Source organism: Engystomops pustulosus, chromosome 6 (assembly GCF_040894005.1).
Source record: "Engystomops pustulosus chromosome 6, aEngPut4.maternal, whole genome shotgun sequence".
Taxonomy (NCBI): domain Eukaryota; kingdom Metazoa; phylum Chordata; class Amphibia; order Anura; family Leptodactylidae; genus Engystomops; species Engystomops pustulosus.
In genome coordinates, this window is record NC_092416.1 from 170,196,402 (window position 1) to 170,223,539 (window position 27,138).

The window sequence follows — 27,138 nt, forward strand, 5'->3', positions numbered from 1 at the left end:
CACATGACGAGGGATATAACAAGCCGTGCACCTGTGTGACATCACGTGACCAGGGATATGAGGAACCGTGCACCTGTGTGACATCACATGACCAGGGATATAACGAGCTGTGCACCTGTGTGACATCACATGATCAGGGATATAACGAGCCATGCACCTGTGTGACATCACATGACCAGGGATATAACGAGCCATGCACCTGTGTGACATCACATGACCAGGGATATAATGAGCCGTGCACCTGTGTGACATCACATGACGAGGGATATAACAAGCCGTGAGCCTGTGTGACATCACATGACCAGGGATATAATGAGCCGTGCACCTGTGTGACATCACATGAACAGGGATATAACAAGCCATGCACCTGTGTGACATCACATGACGAGGGATATAACAAGCCGTGCGCCTGTGTGACATCACGTGACCAGGGATATAAGGAACCGTGCACCTGTGTGACATTACATGACCAGGGATATAAGGAAACGTGCACCTGTGTGACATCACATGACCAGGGATATAACGAGCCGTGCACCTGTGTGACATCACATGACGAGGGATATAACAAGCCGTGCACCTGTGTGACATCACGTGACCAGGGATATGAGGAACCGTGCACCTGTGTGACATCACATGACCAGGGATATAACGAGCTGTGCACCTGTGTGACATCACATGATCAGGGATATAACGAGCCATGCACCTGTGTGACATCACATGACCAGGGATATAACGAGCCATGCACCTGTGTGACATCACATGACCAGGGATATAATGAGCCGTGCACCTGTGTGACATCACATGATCAGAGATATAACGAGCCATGCACCTGTGTGACATCACATGACCAGGGATATAATGAGCCGTGCACCTGTGTGACATCACATGAACAGGGATATAACGAGCCATGCACCTGTGTGACATCACATGACGAGGGATATAACAAGCCGTGCGCCTGTGTGACATCACGTGACCAGGGATATAAGGAACCGTGCACCTGTGTGACATTACATGACCAGGGATATAAGGAAACGTGCACCTGTGTGACATCACATGACCAGGGATATAACGAGCCGCGCACCTGTGTGACATCACATGACCAGGGATATAACAAGCCGTGCACCTGTGTGACATCACGTGACCAGGGATATAAGGAACCGTGCACCTGTGTGACATCACATGACCAGGGATATAACGAGCTGTGCACCTGTGTGACATCACATGATCAGGGATATAACGAGCCATGCACCTGTGTGACATCACATGACCAGGGATATAACGAGCCATGCACCTGTGTGACATCACATGACCAGGGATATAATGAGCCGTGCACCTGTGTGACATCACATGATCAGGGATATAACGAGCCATGCACCTGTGTGACATCACATGACCAGGGATATAAGGAACCGTGCACATGTGTGACATCACATGAACAGGGATATAACGAGCCATGCACCTGTGTGACAGCACATGACCAGGAATATAACGAGCCATGCACCTGTGTGACATCACATGACGAGGGATATAACAAGCCGTGAGCCTGTGTGACATCACATGACCAGGGATATAATGAGCCGTGCACCTGTGTGACATCACATGAACAGGGATATAACGAGCCATGCACCTGTGTGACATCACATGACGAGGGATATAACAAGCCGTGCGCCTGTGTGACATCACGTGACCAGGGATATAAGGAACCGTGCACCTGTGTGACATTACATGACCAGGGATATAAGGAAACGTGCACCTGTGTGACATCACATGACCAGGGATATAACGAGCCGTGAACCCTGTGTGACATCACATGACGAGGGATATAACAAGCCGTGCACCTGTGTGACATCACGTGACCAGGGATATAACGAGCTGTGCACCTGTGTGACATCACATGATCAGGGATATAACGAGCCATGCACCTGTGTGACATCACATGACCAGGGATATAATGAGCCATGCACCTGTGTGACATCACATGACCAGGGATATAATGAGCCATGCACCTGTGTGACATCACATGACCAGGGATATAACGAGCAGCGCACCTGTGTGACATCACATGATCAGGGATATAACTAGCCATGCACCTGTGTGACATCACATGACCAGGGATATAAGGAACCGTGCACATGTGTGACATCACATGAACAGGGATATAACGAGCCATGCACCTGTGTGACATCACATGACCAGGGATATAAGGAACCATGCACCTGTGTGACATCACATGACCAGGGATATAAGGAACCATGCACCTGTGTGACATCACATGACCAGGGATATAATGAGCCGTGCACTTGTGTGACATCACATAACCAGTAATATAATGGGCCGTGCACACATGTCCAGGGACCGTTTTTATGCACAGAAATTAAACAAAGACGCTTCTTGTTGGATGACAGCAAGCAGAGATCTTGAAAAATGTGACGAATTGATACAAAAAGTACATTGTAAATTGTATAACTTTTCATTACACAAACCATATCATTTATTTGCTCAAAGGGGAGAACCTCTTAAAGGGGCAGTCGCTGCAGTTGTAACTTTTTTTTCCTGCCAAAAAATTTGTCTCAAATAAAAAATGGGTAGTTTTCTGGTAACCCCTTCCTGGTAAGATGTCTTTGCTGCATGATTTGTATCCACACATCCTAAAAGGGTTTTCCAGGAATGACTAATGATGATCCCCCATAATGCAAGTAACCCGGGAGACGTTATATATACTGGACATATAATATATACTTTATTTCTGGCCGTCACATTGAGGCTACATTATTACATTACACATGACACAGGGCGCTAGGGTCACGGCGCCCTCTCGGTGGCGCTCTCCTGGCTCCCCAGCTTTGCCTCCAGGGCGAGGCTTATGTTATGGAGGACGCTCTGATACTGCGGATACTCCTGCTGGATCTGGTGTACGATGGTGCTGACCGTGTGCAGACGTCCCTCCTGTCTCTGCTGCTCGGCCTCCAGGGCTTGTGCGCTGCTGAAGAGCGGAGAGTATTTGCCTTCCTTCGCGGCTTGAAGGTGCTTCATCCGCGTCTGGAAAGCCACGATCTGCGACAGGTTCTAGTTTTTAGGGGATACGGAGAGGAAGGTTTCTCAGTATTAGAGACAGGATACGAGGGTATAAAGATTTCAGGCCGGGGAGATACTGTATACATTGATGGGGACTACAAGTCCCAGCATGCAACACACCAGAGGGATGAAACCCTCCCCGAAATACCTATGCAATAATGAGCAGTGTATGAATGTGGTGGTCACTCGATCTTGTGTTAGCTTTCTTTGGGACCCCCCGATGTAAATATTTTGGGGTACAACCTATACCAACTCCTTGTCAATAGACCCTTGTGGCCAGCAAGTTGGGTTATCTTATGCCCGACGACCGAAACCCATTATTCAGTTAAACACTTAGCCCCCCGGAGGATCCTCCGCTCCTCCAATGGGCCGGTCCGACACTGACTACATCCCAGCCCAATGTATATTATGTCACCATTATAACCATGCTTTTAGGCGATCTAAAGTGACACTTCCCCTACAGCCTCTAAACTTGACTCATCTCAGGCAAAATATGACTATTTTAAGCTCATTTGCATTTACCTTTGGAAGAGATTTTTTAAACGGGTTATATTCCACATAAAAGAGGGAATAGTAGAAATGACATTTAATCCTCTACCCAAGGGGCTGGCAGTTTAATGGGGTAAAATCTGGTGACAGGTTCCCTTTAAAGAGGAGCTCCATTTGTTGAATAGGTCGGGCTCCAGTGACTGTGGCACAGTAGTTTTCCTCTAGCTCCTATCGTCCCGGAGCAATCACTGCCATTCATTTCAGCACCCAGTATGGTAATAAAAATCTTTACTGTCAAGGGGGCGGTCCTGGGTAGGCAGCCTTGTACCGCCCACTTGACAGTTGAGGAAGATGGAGATGGAGTTGGAGGTGAAAGTCCTCCTGATTATATAATATGCAGTAAATGCTGTATATATAAGTGTGACGCTAATATTACCTGCCGTTTCTTTTCTTGTAGCTGCTCGATTTCGTTTTCCATGTTGCTGGCGTCCAGCTTCAGGCTGGAGATATTGTGCTGCTTCTCTGCGATGGCCGTGCTGAGGGTCTTCTGGGAGTCTTCAAGGCCGGAGATGGTGGAGTTACATTCATCTGTATTCTACATTATATAAGGAGGTAACTTTTATTTGTCTTAATGTTCTAAGGCATCAGATCTGAGATAAACACTGAATAATCCTCATAGGGAATACTGAATTTTCACTAATATACATCATACTTAACGGACACGGCCAGATAAGTAGTGAGTATCTGATTGGAGGGTCCGCTCACTAAAACCAATGGCGCAATTATCACAATTGAACAATGTGCCAATTTATTATTGGGTGGAGGCTGCTGCTGGTCAACTTATTAATCAGGGGAGGCTGCTGCTGGTCAACTTATTAATCAGGGGAGGCTGCTGCTGGATAACTTATTAATCAGGGGAGGCTGCTGCTGGACATCGTATTAATCAGGGGAGGCTGCTGCTGGACATCTTATTAATCAGGGGAGGCTGCTGCTGGACAACTTATTAATCAGGGGAGGCTGCTGCTGGACATCTTATTAATCAGGAGAGGCTGCTGCTGGACATTTTATTAATCAGGGGAGGCTGCTGCTGGTCACCTTATTAATCAGGGGAGGCTGCTGCTGGACAACTTATTAATCAGGGGAGACTGCTGCTGGACAACTTATTAATCAGGGGAGGCTGCTGCAGGACACCTTATTAATCAGGGGAGGCTGCTGCTGGACATTTTATTAATCAGGGGAGGCAGCTGCTGGACACCTTATTAATCAGGGGAGGCAGCTGCTGGACATTTCATTAAACGGGGAGGCTTCTTTTGGACACCTTATTAATCAGGGGAGGCTGCTGCAGGACACCTTATTAATCAGGAGAGGCTGCTGCTGGACATTTTATTAATCAGGGGAGGCAGCTGCTGGACACATTTTTAATCAGGGAAGGCTGCTGCTGGACATCTTATTAATCAGGGGAGGCTTCTTCTGGACACCTTATTAATCAGGGGAGGCTGCTGCAGGACACCTTATTAATCAGGGGAGGCTGCTGCTGGACATTTTATTAATCAGGGAAGGCTGCTGCTGGACACCTTATTAATCAGGGGAGGCTGCTGCTGGACATTTAATTATTTGGATGCTGCAGCTGGACATCTTATTAATGAAGGGGGTTTCAAGACAGTATCATAATAAGGGAGGCTGCTGCTGGATACTACGTATAAAGTGTATGCAGGGTCGGCTCCAGGTTCCAGTAAGCCCCTTGGTGACAGAGTCTCAGTGGGCCCCTTTGCAGCGAACTTATGTAGTGAGCATTCAAAATTCAGAAACTAAAACAGTCTTCTGTTCCCTAACATCTCCCCTATTTTATCATACCAAACAGCCCCCTCATGATTACTGTATATACAGCCCCACCCACCCCAATATATTCCTTTTGTACAGCCTTATGTGGGCCCTCCAGCAACTCTGGGCCCTGACATTTGCCCAGGTATGCCCAGTGCTGGCGCCGGCCCTGGGTGTATGAGTATATGTCAGTGTAGCATATAAGTGTATTTTCAAGTGTAATGTGCGAGAAGGAGGTGGCGTGACTTTAGGTATATGGGGGCCCCGATCCAAAGTTCGCATCGAGACACACTGGCGTCTTGTTACGCCACTAGACCCACTTGTGACAACAAAAACAGAGGTCCTGAAGCACAAGTGTAGAACTGTGATATAACCTCCATGTATCACCTATAGCCTAACCCTTACATCCTCGCGTCTTACCATCAGGATTTCTTTAATTTTTTTCCTTAGCTCCTGCAGTTTTCCGTGAAAGTCACTCGTAGTCAGGTTCTTCTTGTCCTTGTCAGTTTGGGTTTTCCCCCGCATCGTGATGGTTTCTCTTCTGGAAACAACGGCTTCCATATCGCGGATCATCTTCTCTTGTTGTTTCATCAGCTGCGCGTATCGCACCTACAGGCGTGCACGTATATATTCAGTATAGTTATCATAGGACATAGGACTTACCTCCCTTTCTATAGTGCGGCTCCCATCCTACTGACCCTTGTGGATAGTTTTAGAAATTCATCCATTGGTGATCCTAAACTTATCCTAACCTAGGAGGGCTCTAAAGAAGAATCAGTCTCCTCCCCCCTCTGACATCTGACAATATTTCTTCTTACCTTCCCTGCTTTAGGTTCTGCTCCTTTCCTGACAAGCAGGGATAAAAGCCATTTCTATTGGTTACACAGAATCACTAAGCAAAGAGCTGGCTGTATGGATGAGTATGTGTGTCCTCCACCTCTGGGCTCATCAGGTGGAAGTGAACACAGATGTATACTTTATACAGTGCATACGTTCTTGCTCATGTGACCTCTTAGGCAAGTGATTGGCCAACAGCGCATTTGATAGCCTTAACACTTCCAGTTTGGATAGGAACAAGTGTGAACAGGACACAGGAGCTTCCCCCATGACACAGAGCTCTAGGGGTGGATGGTCTTCTGGCTTGCATGGAAAACCCCTTTAAGTAGAGCGGTTCATTCTCTTACAGGTTGTGAATATGTATTTATGATGAGGATTGTATAAGACCTGCATGCGGTGGATCTCGGCCTTCATGGCTCGGATCTCCCCCTGACCAGCTTCGGAGTCCACTGCGTTCTTCATCTCCTTGGCCAGCTGAATTTTCTTCTCCCAGAGCATGATCTGATGCCTGTCGAAAGACATGAAGTACACGTGAGCGCAGATGTTATATGTAAAGAAGGGGTGAGTGCTAGTGTGTGATAAATAAGGACCCCTTAGCACCCGAGCTTGATAAGGCATCTTATATAACATCTTATTTACATGGCCGTGTGCTCTCCTGAACCGGATCCAGGGCAAGCACAGGGCAGTATGGAGAAGGGAGGGGTGGTGAGCAATCCTCACCCCTCCCCTCTCCATCGAAAGACGAGAGGCTGCTCGGTAACAGTATGGTTTTCTTATTACCGGGTGCCTTAGTCTTCTATTACAGCCAGTGTGAATAGGGCCTGAGACTGATGATCAGACATATCTGACACCATTCACACTCACTCCGTTTCCACCAGGCTATGGACAAGTCTTTCTTTCTCCTCTTGTACGTTGTCCAGGTTCTCTTGCATTTCTATGGATTCTCTTTCTGCCTCCTACAAATACAAGAGGCAAGGTGAGATCTCTATTCTGCATCTTAGAGATAATAATAATTCTTTATTTATATAGCGCCTACAGGTTACGCAGCTCTGCACAAAGCATGACAAATTGGTCCCTGTCCCCATCTAAACAACCTACCAGTATGTTTTGGAGTGTGGGAGGAAACCGGAGGACCTGGAGGAAACCCATGCAAACACGGAGAGAACATACAAACTCTTTGCAGATGTTGACCCTGGGACTTGAACCCAGAACTCCAGCCCCCGTGCTGCCCTAATTGCACCCAATAGGGGATGAGTGCACTCACCCGCAGCGACCGCATGAACTCGCTCTCCATCAGCTGGTTGTGCTGCTGCAGCTGTTCCTTGAAGCTTGACTTCTTGCTCAGCAGCATATTGAGGCGCAGCATGTCGTTCTTCAGGTTCTTCATGTGATGTTCAATATCCTTGTGTTCGTTTTTCTCCTGTTCGATGTCATCTGCCAAGAAATTGCGTTCATAGTGAAGCAATTCACCATCTTTCATTCATCATATTACAAGAGGAGACACATAGGGGCACATTCACTTAGCGTCCACTGGAGTTCGCCGAAACTGCACTAAGATCGTGCGCCCGATATTCTGCATGTGTCGCTTCCCCGCTCAGGTCCGACAGAATTCACCATCTTTTTAGTGGTGCATGGAAGTGCTTGGGCTTGCGACACAATTTGAAAGTGAAATCCCGCGCTCAGTCCGAATCAGTCGGATCATCTGACGGCATGCGCCACTAATTTGTGTCGTTCAAAGCCAGCGCAGCTGTGCCACAAAAAGCGTTGTGTGCGCCAAAATCCCAGCGCAGACATTTGATAAATACCTGTGCAAGCCGTGTAATCCCCCAAAAAAAGAGGCACAGTCTGACAAAAGTGCGCCTTAGTAAATGAGCCCCAAAGGGACTGGTTGAAGGTCATTGTCCGACGATTTAAAAAGAGCTAATTCACATTCCATATTCCAGAGGAACACAACATGGACTGTATAACAACTTATGCCTAAGCACAAAGAGTAACCAAGAGTAACCTATAGATCTTCATCAGAGGCCACTAACCCAGCCAGTACCCTGCTCCGCACTGATGAAAGCCGATGACCTCGACACAGAAGTCTACAAATGAGTTTCTGGTTTGGGTTACATTGGTTTGGCCTTGTAGCTATCAGTATGTTTGGAGTGGAACCAAAATATCCAATAGATACCACGGGGAGCTAAAGAAAAAAAATACTGTCCATAAGAAAAGTATTTTGGGACTTAAAGGGAACCTGTCACCAGATTTTACCCTATTATACTCCCAGCCCCCTCAGAAAAGTTGTGAAATTCCCCATTTTATGTGAAATCTTATCCATTTACCTATAAAAAAAAGTCTTCACAAAAATCATGTGGAAATGAGCAGAGAAGAGTCATATTTTACCTGAGTCGAGTTTAAAGGCTGCGGGGGAGGGTCACTTCAGAAGCCTCGTCTTTCGTTATATTACCTAGAAACATGCTACTGGTGTCATATTAAAGATAAGAATCTCATATTTCAGATGTGATCTACAGAACTAGAGATACAGACATCTAAATACATAGTTGGAAATGTGAGCTGCAGATAAGTATCTGATTCCCGCCTATTTCTTTACCTACCTGTATCTCTGGTTCTGTAAGGTTATGGTCACAGGGCCACAAGTCTGAGGCCTGGTGAAAGATGAGATTCTGATCTTTAATAAGACACCAGAAGAAAGTTTCTAGGTGCTATAGAACCTATGATAGAGATGTCTGACTCTCCCCTTGCAGTCTTGACTTATCTCAGGTAAATCTGATTCATCTCTGCTTATTATCACTTGCCTTTGGAGGAGATTTTTTAAAGTTAAACGGGTGAGATTTAAGATAAGGGAGGGAATTGTAGAAAGGACATTTTATCAACAACCTGATGCTAGTTTACTGGGGTTAAAATCTGGTGGCAGGTTCCCTTTAAGGGTCCCACCAGTTCCCTTCTGATATCAGATATGTAAAATCATTAGTGCATGGTTGGTCTCTTGAGTGAATCCAGGCATCACATGGCACCTATGTACCACCCTGTGCACACTAGTCTTTTTTGTCAGATTGGGTGGGAGAATAAACCCCGATGGTGGCCATATAGATTAGATGAATGTCTACCACATTCTTCAAACCCAGTAGGATTGGCTGATCAACTAGTGATGTCTGGGGATGTCCTGTCTCTTTTCTATCAGCTGGCAAAAAGAGGAAACCTATCAGGAGTGTGGGTTACTGTCCTCTCTCCATTAAATGGGTTTCACAGTGAACTAGTCTCCCTGTTCCGCCTCTTTGCTGTACCCAGTCACTCTTGGCTGGACAAGACGTTGCTGGTCGTCCTGAAACCGATGTGACCAATCACAGGCCTCAGCGGTCACAGAAGCAAGAATAGAGAGATCACTGCTGAATATCTCTTATTATCATTGCTGTATGTGATATGTGGACCTGGGCATTAGTTAGCACTTACTTTCTGTCCGGACTTTTCTCTGCTGTAGAATGGTCAGCTCTTTCTTCAGCATCTCCACGGAGGCGGCCTGCTCCTCCCTGTGCCTGGTCAGCCGCACCATCTCCGTCTGTAGCCGCAGCCAGTACTGCTGCACCGAGGCCATCTCCAGGTTACACTCTTCTATCTGCTTGGTCAGGGCAGTGATCTGGATCTCCAGGGGTCCCAGCTCTTTACCCTTCACATAAAAAAACAAATGGGTTTTATTATACTCACACACACAGGTCACATCAGGTTGAGCTCAGCTGAACCGAACTATAGGTCGGTGCAGGGGCCACCAAATCGATATAATGACCTAAAGCTAATAAAACCCATTTAAAGGGATTGTACAAATTTTGATTGTTATTCCTATCCACAGAATTGGGGAGAAGAATCTGATTGGTGTGGGTCCGACTGCCGAGAATAGGGGTTCGGTTCTCACTAACTGGAGAGAAATTGCAGAGCACAGTGCTAGGCAGGGGCGTAACTACAGTGCTAGCAGCCATAGCAGCTGCCAAGGGGCCATAGTGTCAGGGGGCCCCATCATCCGACCTGACACACTAAAGAATTGAAGATGTGCACCATATACATATTATGCTACATATTGTACAGTATATTATGTACACAGCCTCAATTGTCAACTCAAATAAGAAATGTCGGAGGAAAGGGTTCTACATGACTAGGGATCTCTCATCTCTAATTCCTGCCTTGTACTTCCCCCAGGCAGGCAGCAGCTACTGGGACAGATCTGTGTAAGTGTATAAATGTATATATCAGTGCTAAAATGTGCGCGCATGAGTGTATGTATATTTTTTGAGGGGGTAGGGGGGCCCCATTCAGTCTGCTATGGGGCCCTGCCTCTCCCAGTTACGCCCCTGGCGCTAGGGTCTCTCTGCGATTTTAATAGATAGTGAATGGAATTTTCGGAGATACCTGAGCGATTTCCAACGTTCCCATAGTATTGAATGGAGTGATAACACACATGGTCAATCTGCAGCTTCACAGGACCCCCCCCATTCTTGTACACTGCTGCCTTCCATTCACATGATTGTTGGGGATCCCAGCATTTGGATCGATTAGATTATTTTCCCCGCGATAAGGGATAACAATCTACATTTCTGCTCTTCAGCTATCACTTACCCCGATATCGGCGAGAGTCGCCTCGATCTGCTTGCTGTACAAGTTGATGCTGGCCTGCTTCCTCTCGATGGCGATGGTGCGCTTTGCGATTTCGCCCTGGCTGCGAGAGATCAGTTCGTTGGTGGTTTCGATTTTCTTATCCAGCTCGGACAGCGTCCTTTGTAGCGTCTGGATCCGGGACAAGCTGTGATTCAGCTCCAGCTGTACCTGAGCCGTCTCATTCTCTATCTTAGTGTAATCGATCTCCTGTAAGAAATGGTCACAGACAGCAGAGATATTGATGCAGATTAATAATAGTGTCTGAAAGTTACATCCAATCTAATGTTATATGGAGTCAGTGTCTGATGCTGGATGAGAAATCTGTTATATTGACCGGCTCATCATTCAGACAGGTGCAATGGACTGAGGCTCTAGTTATTGGTGAGGGTCCCACTGGACGGACCCCACTCATCTATAACTGGGACTTATGGATAGACCCCTATTATAGGTGACCTATAGTAAGATTCACGTACCAATTCCAGCTTCCTTCTCTGTAGTTTCTCAGTCAGGATGGATGAATACTTAGCGGCTTTATCAGATGTCATCTTCTCTTGAAGCTTTTCCATGATCCGGCTTTCCAGGGATCCTTTAGCTTGGGATTCCTTCTCTATTTGTCTCCGTAGAGAATTCAGCTCCGTCCAGCGTCCAGCTCTTTCCTTAATAGATAAAGGTGAATACATAAATTGCACTTTGTGTATTATCATGTTTGTATAGGCCCCGTGCACACGATGGTTGGGGGGATGGCTTGGGGCCGTACATAGACGGCAATGGCGGCCACATGTGCGGCACCATACTGCTCTGTACATGGGGAAACAATAGGACATGTCCTATCTTTCCCCTTGTTACGGGCCCTGCGCAATGCATTGCTTCTCCATCGCGGCAGACGTATGCCCGGCCATAGCCATGGGGCCATACGCTCATGTGCATGAGGCCTATGGCTGTATTCACATCCGACAGTAACTGTAAGGCATTATATTTCATACATGATAGGGAGACATAGAAGGGTGTGGGGGTCATTCCATATGTGATAGGGAGGCATAGAAGCAGGCGGGGTCCTTCCATACATGATAGGGAGACATAGAAGCAGGCGGGGTCCTTCCATACATGATAGGGAAACATAGAAGGAGGTGGGGGTCATTCCATACATGATAGGGAGACATAGAAGGAGGTGGGGGTCCATCCATACATGATAGGGAGACATAGGAGGGTGTGGGGTTCATTCCATACATGATAGGGAGACATAGAAGGAGGTGGGGGTCATTCCATACATGATAGGGAGACATAGAAGGAGGTGGGGGTCATTCCATACATGATAGGGAGACATAAATGGCTGTGGGGGTCATTCCATATGTGATAGGGAGGCATAGAAGCAGGCGGGGTCCTTCCATACATGATAGGGAGACATAGAAGGAGGTGGGGGTCATTCCATACATGATAGGGAGATATAGAAGGAGGTGGGGGTCATTCCATACATGATAGGGTGACATAGAAGGAGGTGGGGGTCATTGCTTACATAATAGGGAGATATAGAAGGAGGTGGGGGTCCATCCATACATTATAGGGAGACATAGAAGGAGGTGGGGGTCCATCCATACATTATAGGGAGACATAGAAGGAGGTGGGGGTCCTTCTATAGACGGAGGTGGGGGTCATTCCATACATGATAGGGAAACATACTTACTGCGGTCACCCTGCTTAGCGCTTGCTCCGTCTCATCCAATGTCCGCATGTAGGTGCTGAACTCTACTCTCAGAGCCTCCTGCTTTGCCTGACACTGAGAAATCAGCTTTTTGCTCATGGCTGCGTCGCTCTCCGCTCGGTTGATCATAAATGCCAGTTTCTCGTGCTTTTCCTCCTCCTTTGTCACCGACTTCTTATATCCCTCGATCTCTGTCTCCATCGAGAGAAGCTCCTGCCGAGCCAAGCTGGAAAAATACAAGGAAAAAAAACCAAACATAAATGAATAGAAACTCCAGAAACTATAGGTTGTCATTGTGTAACGTGTTCCGGAAATGTTATAAAACTTTGGATAAGTCCTAACAGCATGAGAGTGATGAGACCCCACTGATCGCTAAAGCAAAGCAGCGGAGAACTGAGCCCCTTGATAAATCCCCTTTAAAGGGGTTGTAAGGAATGACAGACTCACTGCTGCCACACCTCGCTATGGGTTGTGACTGGTATTGCAGTTAAAGGGTTTGTACCAATGATTTAAGTTAACCCCTGTCCACAAAATAACACTGTGATCACTGAAGGTCCAATTGCTCTGACCGCTACCCCCCATCAATCCGGAGATTGGGAGCCCTGTTGTCATTAATGAGAACAGGAATCCCATTATGACGCTCCATTCAATAGTAGAGTATAGCATTGGGTTATCTCTTGACCCCTCATAGACAGTAAAGAAAAATACCAGAGATACTTGAGCGCTGTGCTCAGCAATTTCTTACACTCCCATAGTTCTGAATGTATGGTCACTTCACTCATTAATTAGTGAGAACAGGACCCCCACTCTCTGGATTGTTGTGAGTTATGTTCTCGTTGGGGATCCCAGCAGCTGGACGCTTAAAGGACATTTACCACCAGGACCAAGGACTGCAAACCAAGCACACTTCATGCTAATGTGTGCCCCCTCTGGCAGATTCTGATTTTCTTTTAGCTTCTTAGAACCTTGTTTTTAAGAAATAAAGGTTTTAGACATTATGCAAATTAACCTGTGGAGCTCTGGGCTTCAAAGATGTCAATGGAGCCTGGAGCCCCTCAGGCTCAGTTGAATAATTTTTTAAACCTTTATTTCTTAAAAACCAGGGCATAAGAAGCAACAATAACAGCTGATCCTGTCAGAGGGGGCACACACCAGTATGTCAGTGTGCTTGGTATACAATCCTTTATCCTGGTGGTAGATGTCCTATTGCGCGAACCTGTCACCAGTAAGGTCATTTTTAGCTGGTGGCAGATTATAATAGCCTATGCTATGTTGATTATCGAAAATGCCTTTGTCAGCATTATGAATCATATCAGTATTTTGTTAAAGTTTATTACACATTACCTGGCTCCCTGCCAGCAGTGTGTGGTGAGTCCCAGGGAAGGGCCAGCTGTAGCAGCCTGTGTCTCGGTCTCATCTGCTCCACACTCATTCAGGGAGATGGTGTGGAGTAGAGGAAGAATGCATCAGGAGACTAAGACACAGAAACAGAGGGTGATCACCACACGTCGCATTGCAGGGAGCCAGGTAATGTGAAATAAATCTTTATAAACTACTGATATGATTCAGAAAGTCATTTCAAAATCAGCATAGCACAAGCTTTTGGAACCTGTCACCAGCTAAAAAAATTACATTCCCGGTGACAGCTTCAGTTTGTTATCCTGTGGGTGGGGATCATGTAAATACCGTAGTTAGTACAAACCCTTTAAAATGATAAGCTGAGATATTGCATACAGCATGGGGAAGGTTTAGTATATATTTTCATGAAATGAATCTGACCTAAGAGCTTCCTGGATGGCAGCGAAGGCTTCATCCCTTCTGGTCATCCCAATGAGGCTGCTGTTCCATTGCTGCAGGAGCTGCTTCTTCTCCAGTCCTATAGCTTCAATCTCCATATTGGCCTGAAATTATAGTGGACAGAGATTAGTTGGTTCTCATAAATGTTCCCAATTCCTTCAGATTTTAGGTCGGGAAGTTTTCATTTCTAACCTCAGCTACTGCTTCTCGCGCTGCTTTCGTGTCTTCTCTTTGAGCAGAAATTTGGGCTTCGTAGAGCGAGATCTGTTCTCTGAGTCGGTCCACTTCACGCGTTAGACGATCCACAAACATGTCCTAAGGGAAAAATACAAGAGGTAAAAAAAAAGTTTATACTCCAGAGTACAGACATATCCCGTTTCCTGGTGTGTGGATTTTCGTGGATCTGCTATGGATCACAGCAGGGGTGAGTCTATGTTTACTTCCAGTGGATAGAAATCTGACCATGGTCACACAGGTGCACGGCTCGTTAGTATCATAGAGAGTAATCACAGCTGTGTGATATAACGAGCCGTGCACCTGTGTGACCATGGTCAGATTTCTGTCCACTCGAAGTTAACATAGAAGCTTTCAGGACAGCAAGCGGAGGATCTAGAAAACCGTGAGGAATTGATACAGAAAGTATATTGGAAACATGTTTAACTTTTTATAATACAAACAATACCATTAATTTCCTGAAATGGGAATATCCCTTTAAGTCTCCGCTGCGTGAGGCGTGCTATAGAATGGTGCCCCCTCTGCCCCATTCAGTGATATATCAGGTTATATTTTTAGTAAGTGGGTTCTCCATGCAGTGTCTCACGCCCGTGCTGAGGTGTAAAGAGATATTGGGGGAGACATATTATACACTGGTAGCGCAGCAAGAATTTCTGATTATTTCACTGTTTCTATGCCAGAAATCTTGCGCAGAAGCAGTGATAAATCTCCCCATTATTTTTAAGTGGCAGGTCCTGCTTTGTAGCCCCCTACCTTGCTGCAGCTGGTGCTGCCTAAGGCAAGACATTCAACTCGCCTCATGGTTGGTGCACCCCTTGATTACAGCATTGCCCTCCTAGATAAATTATTAACCATTGTAACCTCTATTAACTCGTGAATTGGTCAATCGATTTTTTGTGGATATTTTTAGCAAACTAAATCCACCGGAAAGTCAAAAATTAGTACAGTAAATTACCAACATCTAGAGGTCCGTTTGTAACTAGGGGTCGTCTTTAAGTCAGGTGTTCTTAAGCAGGTTGTATTGCAGATTTCCCTACAGATTTAGTTGGATTTGCATCTGTTTGCATATTGGGGCAGATTTATCAAGTGTCTGAAAGTCAGAATATTTCTAGTTGCCCATGGCGACCAATCACAGCTCAGCTTTCATTTTACCAGTGCTCATGAATATTTTAAAGGGGAGTGACTTTCAGACACTTGATAAATCTGTCCCATTGTGTTCTGGGTTTTCAGATTCCCCTACCTGTTTTAGCTTCTCCACCTCGGCCTGGATTTTCTCGGCTTCCGTCTTCTGCACCGCGCGCTTCATGACGGAGATGTCCGACCGCACGTCACTCGACATGTTCTCCATGTAGAATAATCGCAGCGCCAAATTCTCCACTTCTGTTTGCATAGCCGAAACTGAAGGAAGAAAAAAATTAGTTTACGGCATAAGCTTTCCTGTAACAGATTAGGGCACATAGGTGAGAACTACCAGCACCCGAGCCGCAGATAAATCTGGATGGAAATCTATGGCGCCTGAGTTGCGCTTGAGTTTAGTTTTGAAACGCAATTTAAGTGCATTGAGGAGGAGCAATGCGTGTTTTGCCAGTTAACAAGGAGATACACATGTTGCTAGTTCCTTAAAACGAGCTCTTTGGGAGTGAGGGTGATGCCACACATGGCGTTTTTGGTCCGTTTTTAAGCATGTGTTTTCAGTCCGTTTAAAAACGCATCTGTTTTTGACCGTTTTTCCCAATTATCTTAACAGATAAACAGGTTGTAAGCAGCCAAACACACGGTAAACAGTAAAAAATCGAATGCTTTTTTTAAACGGACTGAAAACGCATGCTTAAAAATGGACCAAAAACGCCATGTGTGGCAGCACCCTTACTCTTCCCCAATGTACTTGAATTGCGTTTCAGGACTAGAGTTGAGTGCAATGTGGCATGCAGCGTCACTACAGCTTTTCGTCTGGAATTCTTTATTGGATTTAAAGGAAATCTACCATCAGAATCCATCATAATAAACCAGCGACATTACTCATAGATCCGGGCACCGTGACAGTGCTTATCTTCTTATATTTGTTATCCATGGCCTCCTTCCTTCTATAATCAACTGTTATAATCATGCTAATGAGCCAGATGAGCTCTGGGGGGCAGTTCCCAGAGCCGCTCTGTGCTGTAGCTTCACATGCTGTTACACTGTACAGGAGCACTTCACCTCCAACTGTGTTATATTACACACAGTGTAAAATCCTGTGAAGCTGCAGCACAGAGGTGCTCTGGCAATGCCCCCCAGAGCCCTTCTGGTTCATCAGCATCATTTTTTAAAGTTGATTTTAGAAGAAAAGGGGCCATGGATACAAAAATTTTAAGAAGTAAGTGTCCCTGGTTTATCATAATGGATTTTGATGGTAAATTTCCTTAAGGATCATGTCACCTCAAATTTTCTAGCTGAAAAGCAGATTTTTGGTTATTTACGGTTTAGTGACTTTGTGATGATTTATTCGTGGGAACATAGGCCTATGAGGAATCTATGAACTCTGTTCATCTTTTACATTTGGGCCACATTTGTTTTTTATATCAAAGTTTAGGTTTTATTCTTTTTTTTAATAAAAATTAACACTTTGAACCAAAATTGCACGAAGAAGTCTATAAACTCTGTAACGCAATTTTGAAAAATGTGATTTCAGAAACTATATGATGTATCGAGTATGATTCTTTATGCTGTGATTTCGGTTTTATATGTACACGTCAAAATTGTAAAAAAAATTTCTGGCAAATAAAGGTGACAAATTTCCACAAAGGTCTGGCAGGGGAAGGGTTAAAGGGGTTGTCTCATGAGATATATTTATCCCGTATGCACAGCGCCTCTAGTGGATATGTTTATGACTATACTTTACATTACAAAGCACCGTCTACGGTGTGAAAATGCACTTTCCACTTTCCGCACCTTTCTTGCGCTCGCCGTCTGTGGTCTGGTGCGAGTTCTTGTACATTTTCCGGATATTTTCCAGCTCCTCTTCGATCTGTCTACGCAAGGTGGCGATGTGAGTGTGTTTATCGTGCTGCTTCTCCAGCCCCATCTGCTGGCGGGCCAGCTCCTGCTGTATGCCGTACAGGATCACCCCGAGATCTTCCCGCTCACTCTTATTCTTCTTCATGGATGTGCTCTGCAAACATGACAAGGCTCAATATCATACACTGCATGCATTTTATGTCTTAGAATATAGTATAGTATGAATATGGCCTAGATTTAGGATTAGTAATAGATATAAGAAAAGCTTCTGCTTCACAAGCCGGTCACATTTACTGCAATACCACGTACAGCCACTATACAAACTATGGCACTGTGCTAGGAAGACTACAAAAAGAATTCAATAGTGGGACTCCCAGGGATCCAAAATTGTAAGTGCATATAGATGGTCATCGCTCTATTTACTTCTATAGGACTATAGGGGTCCCACAGTGTCCGTAATTTGGAGTTATGTATACAGGATAACCTCTGTATGGAGGTTATATATATAACCTTTGTATATGTAACGATATTGGGGCACATTTACTTACCAGGTCCGCGGAGTTCACATAAAGTGCATTGTCCAACTATAATGCACCGTGCAGCGATTCACTTAGATCGTGCGACCGATTGGTGGCTATTGGTGGAGACCATTTGATGGCAATGTGGGTAACTGTTGTGGGTCAACATGGCCATTCATTAATTTTTTGGAAGTATTGATGAAGCATCGAAATTGGTGATAAGTTACAAGAATACAGGATTTCAGTGTTTTCCAGTCATTTTGACACTTGATATTCTGCTCTCAAGTGAGCGGCTACATGATGCCAAGAAGAAAGGGACAACAGCCGTGACCTCGGAGCAGCCATTGTTGTTGCTCATTGATCTGAGGAGGAGATATAAGGCTCTCGCAATACAATCCCTTTCTACAAGGAGAAGGATTATATAATAATTCCTTTATTTATATAGCCCACACAGATTACGCAGCGTTGCACAGAGCTTACCAAATCGGTCCCTGTCCCCAATGGGCCTCACAATCTTATCAACCTACCAGTATGTTTTGGAGTGTGGGACGAAACCAGAGGACCCGGAGGAAACTCACACAATCACAGAGAGAACATACAAACTCTTTGCAGATGTTGACCCTGGGACTTGAACCCAGGTCCCCAGTGCTGCAAGACTGTAATGCTAACCACTGAGCCACCATGCTGTCCCATTATATACAAATATGTCTTCCCAAAACTTCACTGTTTAGTATAGTGGAATAACCCCTACAACGTGTGACCTACAGGCCCTTGTAAGTACATCTAATGTCCATGACAGCTCAGAAAGGCTGAAAGAGAAGCTTGAAGGAGTTTGTAAGTTATCCCCTATCCTATTGACACCCCGATGAACAGGAATGGGGACCCCCTGAAATCCAGGGAACATCAATAATCCATTCAATATGATGGAAGCCTCGGAAATTGGGTCTCCATGACTCCCATTCACTGTCTATGAGATACCTGAGCTCTGGGCTTGCAAATTTCTAACACTCTTACTTTACACATTTGTGAGAACAGGATCCCTATTCTCCGAATCTCCGAGGGTCCTGATTTCGAGATTGTTTGTGGAGTCTCAGAAGTTGGACCCTCACTGATCATTTGTTATCCCCTTATTAACTTCCAAACTTGGTCCAACCCCGATAAACAAAACTGGGTCACACAATAGGACAATGATCCCAACAATCTGACATCTTAGAAGTCAAAGAAGCAAAAAAAATCAAGATTTTGGAATCGTCAAGTCAAAATGCAGACGTAGACCCAACAAAGAAGCAGAGCAGTGAAGAGGCCTCCCCCTCTCCTGACATCTCTGGTTTAGTCAATAATTTCACTTCCCGTTAGGTAACAATTCTGAAGAATCTTTTCTTAGAACGTTATCTTGTGCAATAACTTTGCTATTTCTAAAAGAAAATGTAGTTAAAAGTGAAAAAAAAGGAGTTAGCCAAGTGGGCGTTTCCTTGCGTAGTTTGAAACTGTCCAATCAGTGCTGGCAGTGTTAGATTTTGTAATGATACATCCCAACTGGTAACACCCACTTGACTAACTACTCCAAAAACTGGAGTATTGCTGGAAGGGATAACAGAGGAACAGCACATCATTAATGTGATTACTTAATAAACCAGTGTGAAGTTGTCAGGTCCTCTTGTACTGCAATGCCATGCACGTCCAGAGGATGGCGCTGTTGTTGGAAACCTCTTACTCTATTATAGGGTCACGTATTGTGTACATACCAGCTCGCGCAGTTCCGTGTCCAGGCTTTGGAGCTGCTTGGCCAGGTAATTCTTCAGAGCTGTTTGGAACCTTATCATCAGCGGCTGCCAAAAAATACCCAAATTTCATTATTTTTTATGTACTTTATCACTTCCATACATATACAGGCAGTCCCCCAGGTTACGTACAAGATAGGTTCCATGGGTTTGTTCTTAAGTTGAATTTGTATGTAAGTCAAAACTGTACATTTTATAATTGTAGATCCAGACAAAAAAAATTTTTGCCCCAGTGACAATTGGAGTTTCCAAATTTTTTGCTGTAATTGGACCAAGGATTATCAATAAAGCTTCATTACAGACACCTTACAGCTGATCATTGCAGTCTGGGACTATAGTGACATACAGAGAGGTCACAGGGGGCAGAGGTCTTTAACTAGCAGTCGTCTGTAAGTCGGGTGTCCTTAAGTAGGGGACCGCCTCTAGTCATATGAAGCACTGCTGCTCAATGTATGAGCTGGCACAAAACTAAATTGTAATAATCTGTTATACCTATAGGGCAGTGATGGCGAACCTTTTAGCTGCCGGGTGCCCAAACTCCAACCCAAAACCCCCCTTATTTATTGCGAGGTGCCAACCAAAAGTTAAAGCAGTAACTTATTGCTCCATGTTCCTCAACAACATTCCATCATATTGGCCTCCTCAGGACAAGATGGAAAATTTGCTAAATTTTAGCTTCTTTCCAGGGTCCCTCTGTACTCTGAGAATCGTGGGGCCAGCAGAAGATCCTCCAGAGATAATTCGGCCCTGTCTACTCATTCTTCTGCCTACATTCCCAAGTAACAAAGTCAGTATCACTTTAATATATGAGTGAAAACAGCATCCTTTAAATTGCTTGGAACTGCTGGAAGATTGTTTGAGTCCTGTCTGGTGTGCTGGGGTGATGGCCCGAGTGCCCACAAAAAGGGCTCTGAGTGCCGCCTCTGGCACCCGTGCCATAGGTTCGCCACCACTGCTATAGGGGGTCAAGTAGCTTTATAATAAATCTTATTACATTACATTGTATCCTTATGTTCCTAAGACTCCTTTATGTGTCTCCTTGGTAACAGACAACAGACTACCGTAATTCTGTTCAGTGTAATCCTGACTTCTAAAAGTCTCACACTTTCTTCTTTTTACCAGATGCACATTAGCACCAAGTAGAGAGCAAATGGAAAACGGTATGAGATTGCGGGACTACGCTTCATAGAATTTGTTGTCTGTTACCAAGGAAACCCATCGTCTGCAATTTTTTTTTTATATTAAAACCTATAGCAATTTATTTTTCAATTATTGTGCCAAAAACTTTGTTGTAAAAGTGGCCATAGGCTTTAATAACAAGTGCCCATGGAAAAGTCACCCTCATATGCTACATAATATTATCAGTCTTAAAGGGGTTGTCCACTTTCAGCAAATAATTGATATTGTTTGTGTAATTTTTTTCCTTATGGTTTTCTAGATCTCTGCTTGCTGTCCTTCTATAGGAAGCTTCGTTGTTTACTTCCTGTGGATGAACACTAGTCCCTGGTCATGTGATGGGGCTCGTTATATATCCCTGGTCATGTGACATCACATAGGAGCACAGCTCATTAAATCCCTGGTCATGGTGCACGGCTCGTTATATATCCTAGGTCATGTGATGTCACATAAGTGCACGGCTTGTTATATCCCTGGTCATGTGATGTCACACAGGTGGACAGCTCGTTATATCCCTGGTCATGTGATGTCACACAGGTGCATGGCTCGTTATATATCCCTGGTCATGTGATGTCACACAGGTGCACGGCTTGTTATATCCCTGGTCATGTGATGTCACATAAGTGCACGGCTTGTTATATCCCTGGTCATGTGATGTCATACAGGTGCACAGCTCGTTATATCCCTGATTATGTGATATCACACAGGTGCACAACTCACAACTTATTATATCCCTGCTTATGTGATGTCACACAGGTAGAAGGCTCATTATATCCCTGGTCATGTGATGTCACACAGGTGCACGACTTGTGATATCACATAGAGTAGTCAGAGCTGTGTGTTATGAGTCATGCACCTGTGTGACATCACATGACCAGGGATATAACTAGCTGTGCACCTGTGTGACATCACATGACCAGGGATATAATGAGCCTTGCACCTGTGTGACATCAGGGTCTGGTTTCCATCCACAAAAAGTAAACAATGAAGCTTCTTGTTGATTGGAAGCAAAACCTTGAGGAATAGAAACAAAAAGTACAGTATTTTGGAAATTGTAGAACTTTTCATGACACAAACAATGTCCATTATTTGATTAAAGTGGGCAACCCCTTTAAGATTTAGTTATAGGGATGTACACAATCAACAAGATCTTACATGATCCGGATCTAACACCACCAGTTCTTCTTCATCTTCATTATCTTCTCTTTGTCCTCTTGGGGGCTCTTCTTCTGGGTCATCTGGTTCCCCCAGATCACTATTGGTCGTCTGATTGTTTAGCTGATAACGGGAGGAGGGGGACGCGGCTGCTCTGCCGTCATCTGGAATATAATATCAGGGTCAGGTCACAAAAGGTGCGTCCTCTTGCAATAAAATGGGTACATCACCACTTTGGATACTGATGGAGCACCCACTCTCAAGACAGGGGCCTCTACAGGTCAGAAGCTGCAGGATCAAAGGTGCATCAAATGGGTCCCCTCCCAACACTGCATAATAAATGAAGGTGTAACCTGTGACCCATGGGAGTGTAATGGGCTGGCTGGGAGTGTAATGGGGTAAAACCATTAAAAGGGAACCTATCATCAGGAGCCCTTTTTCTGGCTCCCCCATAGAGCATAGTGTGCACATTGCCAAAGTGGTTTTGTAATAAAACTGGCATTTTCCTATAAAATTAAAAGTTAGATGAAAGTTTACCTTTCTCTCTGCAGAGCAGTGTTCTAAGTCCCATGGGAGTGGCCAGTTAGGAATGGCCCCGCCCACTCTCCCCGCAGGAAACCTCTGTGTCATGTGTCTATTTAAAATTAAAAAACACCCATATCCCTCCTATTTGAAATAGACACATGATCTATTTCCCAAGGGTGGTGGCGGAGCCGCTCCTCAATGGCCACTCCCATGGGACACATGACACTGCTCAGCAGAGAGAAAGGTAAACTTTCATCTAATTTTTAATTTTATCGGAAAATGCCATTTTGGCAATGTGGACACTATTCTCTATGGGGACAAGGGGAACCAGAAAAAGGGACTCCTGATGATAGGTTCCCTTTAACTCTTTAGAGGTTTTCCTACACACTTATCCACAGCTTAGTGACATATCGGTCTCCTACTATTTTGGTCAGAGATAACACCCATAGGATTCCTGAGCCGTGCGACGCTTGTGTATCAGAGTAAAAGATGATAAGGAGCCTTTAAATAGAAAGGGACACGTCAGAGGGAACGTACCGAAGCCTGCGCTGCCTTCCCTGGACAATACAGAGCGGGACACGCTCGCCGCAGAGGAGATGGGGGCTAAGCTCACGCCGCTGGTCACCCCTGGGGTCTCCACATTAGCTTCTTTTTCATCAGCCATGTTACTCCTTGCAGTCTGGGAAGGAAAAGAAATAAGAGCCATTAACAGCTTCAAGATTCATAATAATAATAATAATTCCTTTATTTCCATAGCGCACACAGATTACACAGCGCTGCACAGAGCTTGCCAAATCAGTCCCTGTCCCCAATTGGGCTCACAACCTACCAGTATGTTTTGGAGTGTGGGAGGAAACCCATGCAGACACCGATAGAACATACAAACTCTTTTCAGATGTTGACCTGGGTGGACTCCAGTGCTGCAAGGCTGTAGTGCTAACCACTGAGCCACTGTGGTCACCCGTGTACTCTGCTGGTCCAATCACAGGGGACGTTTGGGTCCCTTGTTCCTGTGCTCACTGGAGGTCCCTGCAGTAGGACCCTAAGTGATCTTATCCCCTATTAATAATAATTCTTTATTTATATAGCGCACACAGATTACGCAGCACTGCACAAAACATGTCAAATTGTTCCCTGTCCCCAATGGGGTTCACAATCTAAACAACCTACCAGTATGTTTTTGGAGTGTGGGAGGAAACCGGAGGACCCAGAGGAAACCCACGCAAACATGGAGAGAACGTACAAACTCTTTGTAGATGTTGACCTGGGTGGGATTCGAACCCAGGACCCCAGTGCTGCAAGGCAGAAGTGCTACTCACTCAGCCACCGTGATGCCCTACCCTATTCATTTTTGTGTGGGACAATCCCATTAAAGCGATTTTGTACACATTGAAAATTGACCACCCATAAAAGAGTTTAGGGTAGAATATTGATTACATTTACAGCTCCTCGATCAGTCACATGACTTGTGTGCCACTCACTCCTATTGAAGCAAACGGGGCTGAACTGCAGTACCAAGCAGAGCCACTATACATTGTACGGCGCTGTGTAAAAAGTGCACAGTCTCCTCAACAGATCCTAGAAAGCCCCTTTAAGCTTTCAATTGTAATTTCCCTTCTTAGAACCAATTCACGAAAAATCACCACCGCAGAAGAATTTTTTGGGGAAGATTTTGTAGAAATCGCTGGAAAATATTTTCCTGTTATTAAAGAAGTTAAAAAAAATAAACATGCAACGTGTGAATCTGCCCTTATAGTCACCTCTGATGCCCGGTTGTTTGATCACTTACCTCTCCGCTTGTCTCCTGCTCCGTGTCGGATGCATATTCTGCCTCAGATCTAGGACTTAAATATAAAGAATTCATGTTATATGGTATAAGGTCCTCAGACATCAGTATCCTGCACGGAGCCATTGTATTCCAGGACTGTGGCTTCTCCAGGTGATCTAGGGGCCTCACACATCTGTGCTCTGTGCTCTCAGAACTGAGATACTCTACAGCTTCACTCCCAACTTCCACTGCTCTGAGTGAGTGTTGTAGTGTTCAACCAGAAGTCGGCTTTAGCTTTCACTCAGAGCAAGTAAACATATCCTAATAGAAGTGTCAGACTGGCCCACCAGGGAATCAGAGGATCCTATGGTGGGTCCCAGCTCTAACTTAGTACTTATTACCTCATAGGTACAGCAGAAGACAAGCTAAACAGGAGGCTACTAGGGTATTTCCTGAGGGGATGATGAAGCGTGGACCCCTAGAACTAATAGATTCCAGTCCTGACCTATAGAGGGCGCTACATCCGTGTGGACAGTGATTGGACAGGTGTCATTCTTTCCATTCACTTTTATGGGGGGGGTTACAGGTATTTACTCAATACTAACAACTATCATTGTCTGATAAGTGGGGGTCTTACTGCTCTAGTGATCATAAGAATGCCCCAATCACCTCTATGGCCCTTAAAGGGAATCTACCATCAGAATCCATCCTGATAAACCAGGGACATTACTCATAGATCCAGGCACCGGGACTGTGGTAATCTACTTATATTTGTTATCCATGGCCTCCTTCCTTCTAAAATCAACTGGGGCATGTTACCAGAGCCCTTCCATGCTGTAGCTTCATATGCTGTTACACTGCTCCCTCAGCACTTCCCCTTCACGCTGCCTGATGTAATCTCACACAATAGGAGGGGATAGTGCTCTGCAGTGTAACAACCTGTGAAGCTACAGCATGGAGGGGCTCTGGTTAAGCCCCCCAGAGCCCTTCAGACTCATGATGCAGTAGATTTCCTTTTAAGGGGTTATGAGGGTCTGATCTGAATTCTGGGACCCCCTAGTGATCACTAGAGTAGCCTTCCCGTAGTTACATATTCGCATGGGGAACGCATTCTTGTGATCATTGGGGGTGACAGTGGCCAGACCCCCAATAATCAGATACGTGTACCCTATGGGGGATGTGTGTGTAGTAGGGGGACCCGGTTATGGTGCCTATAGACATAAGACCACCTCACCAGCAATGATGAGGTCACACAACTGACTAACATGGACAACCCCTTTAAGGCTTCCATGTGAATAGGAGCATAGTGGGTCGCCCTGTGTAGTATTCTGGGGTCCGGGGACCCATTTCTGCCCTATAACCCCCTCCCCTATGAGCTGCGCCTGGTTATCACCCTACTATGGTTATCACCTGGCACGATAATCGCGATAGTAACCCCCCAGTAATGAGAATGATGCGGGGACACTCACCTCCCGGCTCCTGACATCTTCCTGTTGCTAAGCGACGCTGTCAACTTCCGGGAGAGGAGGCTCCACAGCGGACCGTACCACTGTCCACACAGCGCAGGGGGGGGGGGAGGTAAATTACTCTGCGGTTCTTGGTATTATTGACGCTCGTTCAGATTTGGAGATCTTTTAGTTTTTTTTTTTTATAAAGTGGAATAAGAAGGAGAAGGATGAGGGTTGTTGTGTAGGTGAAGGCTGGAGTGAGGTGTAGGGTGGTGTAAGCCGCTCCGGGGGGCTCCGTGTAGTGACATGGGGCAGAGCTGTGACACCCCCGGGTGACGGTGCCCGCAGGGAGGCCCCCCGGTACCGCGGGAGCTGGTGCAGCCCGGCAGGGAAGGGGTTACCCGGATCCGCCCCGCCCGGCACTGGGGGCGGCTCGTGCGGCGGCCCGGACCCGAGGGCAGAGGCGGGGGACACCCGGGGGAGCACCCGGAGACAGGAGCAGGTAGGTGACACACACATGCACACCGTGCGCACTCATGCGTCTTCTCATCCGGTACCGCAGGGCCCAGGGGCAGGACATGTGTGTACTGTGCCATAGGGATGGATGGACACGTGTGTCTTATATATGTGTATACTGCACATGTATACACAGAGGGATGGATAGTGCTGTATGCGGGATATACTGTATACAGACACATGAATGTATATATATACTTTTCTCTTATTACTGTATATATGTACTGGAATATACTTTATAATATACTATAATATATACTGTGATGTAATATAATACAAGTGTAATATATAGAAGATGCACAACTGCCCAGCCCTGTACTGTATATAGTGCATACATATAATATACAATAGTGTATACAGTACATACTGTATAGTATTGTGTATATACTGCATACATATAATATAGGATAGTGTATACAGTACATACAATATAGTGTTGTGTATATACTCCTGTGCTGTATACTATCACTATGTACATGTGTATATACTCCTGTGCTATATACTATCACTATGTACGTGTGTATATACTCCTGTGCTATATACTATCACTATGTACGTGTGTATATACTCCTGTGATATATACTATCACTATGTACATGTGTATATACTCCTGTGCTATATACTATCACTATGTACACGTGTATATACTCCT

General features: G+C 45.3%; 2 protein-coding genes across 3 annotated transcripts in view; one reads left to right on the top strand and one right to left on the bottom strand.

The window, feature by feature from the left end:
* Nucleotides 1–2,711: 2,711 nt before the first annotated feature.
* Nucleotides 2,712–26,442, bottom strand: CCDC40 (coiled-coil domain 40 molecular ruler complex subunit). Its single transcript, XM_072112339.1, has 19 exons — nt 25,992–26,442; nt 24,544–24,598; nt 23,292–23,433; nt 22,230–22,393; nt 19,863–19,946; nt 17,534–17,753; nt 15,843–16,000; nt 14,561–14,683; nt 14,351–14,472; nt 12,554–12,797; nt 11,346–11,528; nt 10,834–11,079; nt 9,679–9,892; nt 7,487–7,656; nt 7,087–7,178; nt 6,610–6,730; nt 5,806–5,994; nt 4,001–4,159; nt 2,712–3,066 (listed from the first exon to the last, which is right to left on the bottom strand). Exons 1-19 carry the CDS (start codon nt 26,006–26,008, stop codon nt 2,803–2,805), a joined length of 2,967 nt encoding a protein of 988 aa, XP_071968440.1. The 5' UTR covers nt 26,009–26,442; the 3' UTR covers nt 2,712–2,802.
* Nucleotides 26,078–27,138, top strand: part of TBC1D16 (TBC1 domain family member 16) — a 30,883-nt gene continuing 29,822 nt past the window's right edge. The window contains exon 1 of one of the 2 annotated variants that reach the window (XM_072112341.1): nt 26,078–26,100. The gene's annotated coding sequence lies outside the window, so the exon portion shown is untranslated. The other variant, XM_072112340.1, reaches the window with a different exon arrangement.